The sequence below is a fragment of the Tiliqua scincoides genome, chromosome 8 (genome assembly GCF_035046505.1).
Source record: "Tiliqua scincoides isolate rTilSci1 chromosome 8, rTilSci1.hap2, whole genome shotgun sequence".
Taxonomy (NCBI): domain Eukaryota; kingdom Metazoa; phylum Chordata; class Lepidosauria; order Squamata; family Scincidae; genus Tiliqua; species Tiliqua scincoides.
The window spans coordinates 58,129,057-58,136,163 of NC_089828.1; the positions used below are offsets into that span (position 1 = coordinate 58,129,057).

Here is a 7,107-nt window from a genome sequence, read left to right on the forward strand (position 1 = left end):
TTTTCAGCCTCCCTTACCTGTCTTCCCTTCTCTTTCCTTGGGAAACTGACTAAGTTGAGTCAATGTCCCGTCAGCAAGGGTGGAAATCCAAATGGGGGAAGAGTGAAAAAGACTGCCATGGGGCAGGCTAGCTGGATCCCTGTGAGATTCCATCCAAATCTAATAGAAGGTCATGATGACACAGGCCCTTTTCCAGGGAACAGTAGTAGTGAAGAAGAATTCTGCTGTGGGCTTCCCAGAGGCCAGTCTCTGGGGGAAACAGGATGCTGGACTAGATGGGCCTTGAATCTCATCCAGCAAGCCTCTTACGTTTTGGGCTTTAATTGCAGCAGGGAAAGATTCCTGAGTGTTCCTTAATGGATTTAAAATGCATGTGTGATTTGGGCCTAAGGAGGCTGCCAGTGACCACAGTCTGTCATAAGGCTGTTGCATTCTAGCTGTACACTCTCCTGCTTTTGACCCCTGATAACTGAGTAAGAGGCACTTTTTCAAGTAGGTGCTCCTCTTTTATTTAGCAGGGGGAGAGTAACTGACCCTCCTCACCCCAGCAGTCTTTTCTAGTGGCTGCCTCCTGGTGTTCTTTTGCATCTTTTTAGATTGTGAGCCCTCTTGGGACAGGGAGCCATTAGTTATTTGATTTTTCTCTGTAAACCGCTTTGTGAACTTTGAGTTGAAAAGCGGTATATAAATACTGATGATGATGATGATGATGATGCTTTAGACCTCACTGTCTTCACTATGTCTCAACCCTCCCTCAGAGGTGCTTCCTTAGGAGTGAAAGAAAGGCACTTTATTCATGCACAGATGCACTCTTTTGACCTCTGCAGCCAAGGGCCTGCCGAGATTGATATGTGGGAGATAGGAAAAGATGAAGAATTCTATTCTCTCCCCACCCTGCTCTCTCCTTCTCCCTGCTCTCCCCCCAACTATGCACATGATTCAGTAATATTTCAAGCAGTGTCTGCATTGCTGGGGCGACTCCCCTGGTGACCTGGAACACAAAAGCAAAGGGAACAAAGCATGTTTCGGTTTTATTCCCAATGGGACGTTGAGAATATTTGTGGAGTGCAGGCAGAAGTATCTTTATAAAAAGGAATCGATGAGGTTGAAATGCCCCGTTTTCTAGATATGCAAAACTCCACAGGATGGTTATTTCTTGGGGGCCTCTGCGGGCGTCTTGGTATCTGATGGGGGAATCTGGGCATGAGCCTCGAAGGTGACGGGAATCTTGATCTCAGCTGACTGGATGGCTGGCTTGGGCAGCGGGACTTCCACCGTCAGTGTGCCATCGGGGGAGAGTGATGAGCGGACGGCAGTAGGGTCAACGCCAACGGGCAGCCTGAGAAAGGAAGCCGAGAGTGAGGAGGGAGAGGTGACCAACACGTCCAGGCATCTCTGCCTCCATAAGAATGTGAGGCTCTGCTGGGATGACAGAACCAACAGCCATGGACAGACCTTTCCCGCTCCTCCACAGATGTGTCCAATCACCTCTGCAAGCCGTCTAAGCTGGCAGCCACCAGCACAGCTTGTGGCAGCAGGTTCCATAGGCCCCCAATGCGCCATGGAAAGAATTGTTTCCTTTTGTCAGCTGAGAACTTGAGAACAGACTTGAAGGAATCTGCCTGAACAGTCCAGTCCAATGAAATACTTTTTTCGTTTCTACAGACATGGGGGGCCAGATCAAAAAGTATCTGTAAGTCTCTGTCCCCCAGTATGACACTGGAAGAGAAGCACATCAGGGTTGGATGTGAATAAATGTCTGAGTCTGCCTGATGTGGGGTCAGACCTTTTGTCCACCATACTGGCTACTGTCTCCCAGTGATTTTCAGTGTTTTGCTTCTCACAGCACACTGTATGATTTTTGCCTCCTGTGATGTCATTTCCAGCTTCCCGCAGACTCTTCCAGGTTCTGTTTTTAGGGCAACTCTCAGAAGTAACAAATAGGCTCTGCCGGTGCAGACAATTTGTTACTACAGACCGTTGCCCTAAAAACAGAGCCTCAGAACATGGAAGAGTTTTTCAGCGATTTTTAGCCACTGTGCTCCAAACTCCTGTGGCATACCTTTTGCAGCACACCAATGTGCCCCAGCACACCAGTTGAAAATTGTTGGTCTACTCTACACTGATCAGCAACAGTTCTGAAGGGTTCAGGACAGGGATCTCATCCCCAACCCTACCTGGAGATGCTGCCTGGGTCCTTTGGGCTGTCAAGCTTTGTGCTTGCCCGCCAGGCTCCCGCCCACCCTCTTGTGATCAGATGTCCATTCTCTGACTTCTTTAACAAAGGGCTCTCTTTTCTCCACCACCACCCCCCAATCTGGTGCAGTAACTTACGTGTATTTCCTGGTGAAGCATCTGGAAATGAACCCATGCTCATCTTGTCTTTCTTCATGTTTGCCTGGAAGAGAAAATGACTGAGTTGCCCTGATGGAACAAACAAGCACACCACAGAGGATGAAGGAGAGCAGATTGATTTCCCCTTCTCTGCTCCTTAATTGTTATGGAATTCCACAACTACTGTCAGAACAGGGAGCAAGGCACAGATGGTCACAGGCTGCCTTTCCCACTAGCCCCAGTCCCAGCAAATTTGCATCTCCCCTCCCCCACCTTACAAATGAGCACACCTGCACTGATAAAACTCTACAAAAAAGTAATCTTTTGGTACAATCCCATCTAAGAATCGCTTCCAGTCAGATTCTTTCTTTTGCAATATGAATAGAGGGACAATGAGGGCTAGAATCTAAAAAAGTTTGAGTTAGAATTTTGAGGATCAATGTTCTGAAGGATGTTTTGAGTTTTACAGTTCATTATCATGCTGTGCGTGGTTTTTAGAGGCATGACTGTCACACACACACACACACACACACACACACACAGGTATGCATGGTATCACCACCACCTTTGCACCATAGTTCTAGGGATACTTGTACCCCTATTTATTCTCCTATCTGTTAACTTGGGAGGGGGGGACGATGACAAGATGAGTGTTTCTGCTCCTCTTGCTTATGCCACTGGAGGTTCAGTTGGTGAGATCCTGGGACAGGGCCTTTTCTATCGCGGGGCCCAGCCTCTGGAACGCCCACCCATAAGACGTTTGCGCTGCCCCATCCCTCTTAGCCTTTAAAGAGTTGATGAGAGGATTGTGGTTTCATTCACTGAGTCAGTGGCCTTGGTTTAAGTTTTGTTTCTTTGCTGCTGAGAGGTGGGGCATGTGTGCAAAAATGGACAAGGGCAAAAGACAAGGACAAACACCCCCCTTGTTGGAGCTGGGGGAGGATTTCAATGGGGTGTGTGGTTCGGTGCCAAGGGAAGACTTCCCTGTTCTCCCAGGCCTTTGAACACCTTTTAAGGCTTTTCATCCTCTGAAATGGTTGAAGTGGCTGCCAATGATTGATTGCCCTACAGATGTTTCTTGGATATTCTGACTGCTCCTGCCTCATTTTATTCTCCTTTTACTGCTGCCATTTATTCTCTGTGATGGCATCTCTTCTACCTTTTTATTGTTTTTACGGTTCGGTATGCCATCCTGGTATCTTTGGATAATGAGAAAAATATAAATATAAGTAAATAAAAATACATAAATGGCTCACAGGCAGGGACGTGGCTAGAGGGGGTGCAAAGCACTAAGTTTTGTAGGGAGCTTCACCACGGTGTGCAAGCGGCCCTTCCCCTCCCCTTTGAAACCATTCTGGGCATTCACCTCCATTTTGCTCTTGTGGCCTGGAATGGCTCCGAGGGGGAGGGGCTGCTTGCATGCCAAGGTGTGTCTCCCTGCAAAACTTAGTGCTTTGAGGCCCTCTAGCTATGCCACTGGTCATGAGAACCCTTATTTTCTTATATTTAAAACACTTGAAGGCAAAATGTCTTGGAAATTGTCACTCCAGGCATGTACAGATTGCCCATTGCTTAGTGCAGGATGACAGCAGCTAACCCGCTGCACATCTGGGGCAAGGCAAGGGGGAAAGCCTTCTGGACTGGTGGGGAACAGTGAGCTGTGCTCTCTCTCTCTCTCTCTCTCTCTCTCTCTCTTGCTTACAACTGGGCAGAACAGGTATTGCTGAATGAATTGCCAACTTTCTTACAAATTCCTGCTGCTGTGCTTTAACAACCAGGGCTTGTTCTGCAGACCTTCACACGTGTGGTGCGGCTTGCTCATCTTCATAGTGTGAAAAAGCATCATTTCTGCAAATCATGCTACCGTTAAGAGCACAAGAACATTGTGGGGGCTATCTCCCCTTCTGGTCAGTTGGCAACAATTGCCACTGCTGTTTGTTTCATCATAGAGGTGTGGCAATGCTCCTCCATTCTGTCTCTTTCCTCTCTGGCTGCCTCTCCTCAATTCTGCGGCGCTTGTTGCCATAGCTACGCAACCGCACGTTGAAGCCATGGACTTTATGCATCCATTAATATTTCAGAGGGGGGATGGGAGATGGCTTTGAGACTGTGCAGGAGCAAAAGGCAAGGCGTGCCCCCCTCCCACAGCCACGTCCCTACAGTCCTGTTCCATGGGGAGGCAAAAGAGAAGGCATACCTTCTTCTGAGTAGAGGGATCTGTACCACGTTTTGGGGAGGGGGCTGAGGGTGGGTGGAGGTGATTTCAGCACCTCGCAGAAAGGGGCCTGCGACACCCATCTTGCAGCAGGCTTTGCTTCCAGGCCTCCGCCCATCTCCCCTCCCCGTCATTTGCCAGGACAAACTTGGCACCCAACTGCTCTCATTGATTTTAATCAGAATGTAATATGCCAGCTGCAACCCAGATGGTTCGGGGAGGCGGGCGGCTGTGGCTGGCTGGGGGCTGCCCCCAAACCGTGCAGCTTCTTTGCTGGCCTGCTTGGACTGAACCCATCTTTGTTCTCTGACCCGTGTGTGACGGGAACAGTTTTCCCGTTTCTGTGTTTATCTGCAGTGGGGCATCGCCCTGGTCCCCATGGGCAGGCTGGGTGCAGAGGCGACCACGTGGGGCCGATGCAAGCTTTGGGGGGGTGTGGCAGGAGGGGGAAGGGTGACTAATGACTCTAAAATAAACAGACGGGGCCCCAGTAGGCATTTAACGTGGCCCTGAGAGAGCCAAAGACATTTTGTAGGCAGTCAGGGGTGGGTTTGCGACCAGGCGACCCGTCGGCCTCTCAGCCACTCTTAAAATGGAAAGCAACTCTAAAACATTAGAGGGAATTCACTTGTATATTGTTGCTTGAATCTGATACAAATAAATATGGATTTACAGATCCATCTGTGCAAATTTACCATCTGATGACATCAGGCGTAAATGGCATGGAAGGGGCTGCAGTCGATAAAAAATGGAGGCTGAAGTAGCTGAAGAAATGGGCGGGGGGAGCTGTGGATTGGGCAGGGCAGTGGCTGCCTCACTTACCTGGGGATATGGATTCACCTTACGGGTGAAAATCAGGTCTCTAGTCTTGTGACATGGGAGTTACCACTGAAATGTAAGATGGGCTTATAAGAAGTGTGGGACTGGTCTTGATCGATCTTTGGTCCAATCCAGACAAGTTCCTCTTAAATTCTTCAAGCATGAGGACTTGTTTCAGAACAGGACAACTCCCCCCCCCCCGACCCACCCCAACTCCACCCATCAGGCTTGGCCTGAGGCATTCAAAATGGCTCCAACCCTTATCACATTGGCACAAACCTGGAAAGAGCCTCCTTCCCCCATGAGCCTGGTTAACAGGAAATTATTGAGTCCGTTGTTAACACTACTCTGAACTGAACCTCTGTGTCTAGAGGCAGCCTACCTCTGATTACCATAAGCCAAGGACAAACAGGCAGCTCTCACCATCTTCTCCGATGTGTCCCCTTTACAAGTGTACCTGCCTGAGCACTTACTACTGGAGGTGGAAGGAGAGGCTCAGAGGAGCTCTGGTCTGATCTAGCAAGGCCTTTTCAGGCTTCGCAATGGTTCAATATTCTGCCATTTCTCCTGCGCTGACCTTATGCCTGGAACCACCTCCCAGATGCCACTGTGATGCCCCTTCTCTTACTTCCCTCAAGGTCCTCTTCAAAATCTCCTTTTCCACAGAGTCGTTGGCACAACCTCTTAGTTCCCATAGCCCACTGTAACCCAACCCCACAGCAGGAAATTTTTTTTTTAAAAAATGAAACTTGCCTCCATCTCCTCCCTTCCCTCTGTTGTCTCTCCTGTACTGAACTATAGTGTAAGCCTCTTGGGGCAGGGACCCGCCCTTGTTAGTTTTGTTTACTTGCCTTGTTTACTAGTAAAGCACTATGCACACTGACGGAATAAAAATAACCACCACAATCACACAACCACATCTTTCTAACACTCACCAGTAATCTCCACGACTCCATCTTTGGTCTTCACCACCAACTCCTCGGGCGCAAAATGGTTCACATCCAAGGCCACTTTCCAGCTTTCTGAAGTTTGGCGGATCTCAGATATGCCGCTGCTGAGCTGCCGGCTCAGGGCCCGATTATAGGCAGGATTGGCCGTCGGTGAGGTGACAACGGGGCCCGAAGCAGTCTGCGGCTCTGGGCTGGCATTGGCCAAGGGGCGGATGTAGCCCGGCCAGCTGGTGGTGCCTGCGGGCCACTTGTACCAGTCCTCGGGGATGAGAGGCATCCCAAAGGACTGGTCAAAGAGGCGGCTGCCCCGATACCAGTCCCGGAAGGGGTCCCAGCTGGGGCTGCGGAGAAACGTGAAGGGCACTTGTCGTTCTGACATGGCCGGTCCTGGAGGCGTCCTGCAGCTCTCGGGCCAGGCTCTGACTGCAGTGAGCAAACCTCAGCCAGCTGGCCCTTATCAACAGACAAACGTCTATTTTTGGACAAGAATTCCAGTGCTCTATTCCTGGAAATTACGCCTGGCCAGAGGGACTGTGGATGAACATTGCCCGGGTCTTGACGATGCATTCTCTCAGTGCATTTGTCATGGTTCCCCTTGCCTTAGAGCCATTGGGGTGGGGGAGAAATGAAGACCAAGTCCCTTTGGAGCTGGACAGGAGACCAAAGTTCCAAGCCTCCTTGTCTGATCTCAGTGGGGCTGAAAATAAACACAGGCTGCCCTGGGGAGGAAATGTATTTTGAGAGCCTGCACCAGACCTAAAGGGACTGGCGGAGTCCCCTCCCCTCCCC

At 50.0% G+C, this 7,107-nt stretch overlaps 1 protein-coding gene across 1 annotated transcript; it reads right to left on the minus strand.

The window, feature by feature from the left end:
- Positions 1–1,012: 1,012 nt before the first annotated feature.
- On the minus strand, positions 1,013–6,763 carry HSPB1 (heat shock protein family B (small) member 1). Its single transcript, XM_066635505.1, has 3 exons — positions 6,304–6,763; positions 2,335–2,398; positions 1,013–1,339 (listed from the first exon to the last, which is right to left on the minus strand). The coding sequence occupies exons 1-3, from the start codon at positions 6,695–6,697 to the stop codon at positions 1,150–1,152; spliced, it is 648 nt and encodes a 215-aa protein (XP_066491602.1). The 5' UTR covers positions 6,698–6,763; the 3' UTR covers positions 1,013–1,149.
- Positions 6,764–7,107: the final 344 nt, after the last annotated feature.

Coding starts and splice junctions, on each gene's coding strand:
- HSPB1 (XM_066635505.1), bottom strand. CDS start 6,697: ATGTCAGAACGACAAGTGCCCTTCACGTTTCTCCGCAGCCCCAGCTGG. Junction 2,399..6,303: donor TGGAGTCGTGGAGATTACTG/GTGAGTGTTAGA, acceptor TTTCTCTTCCAG/GCAAACATGAAGAAAGACAA. Junction 1,340..2,334: donor TGCTTCACCAGGAAATACAC/GTAAGTTACTGC, acceptor TTCCTTTCTCAG/GCTGCCCGTTGGCGTTGACC.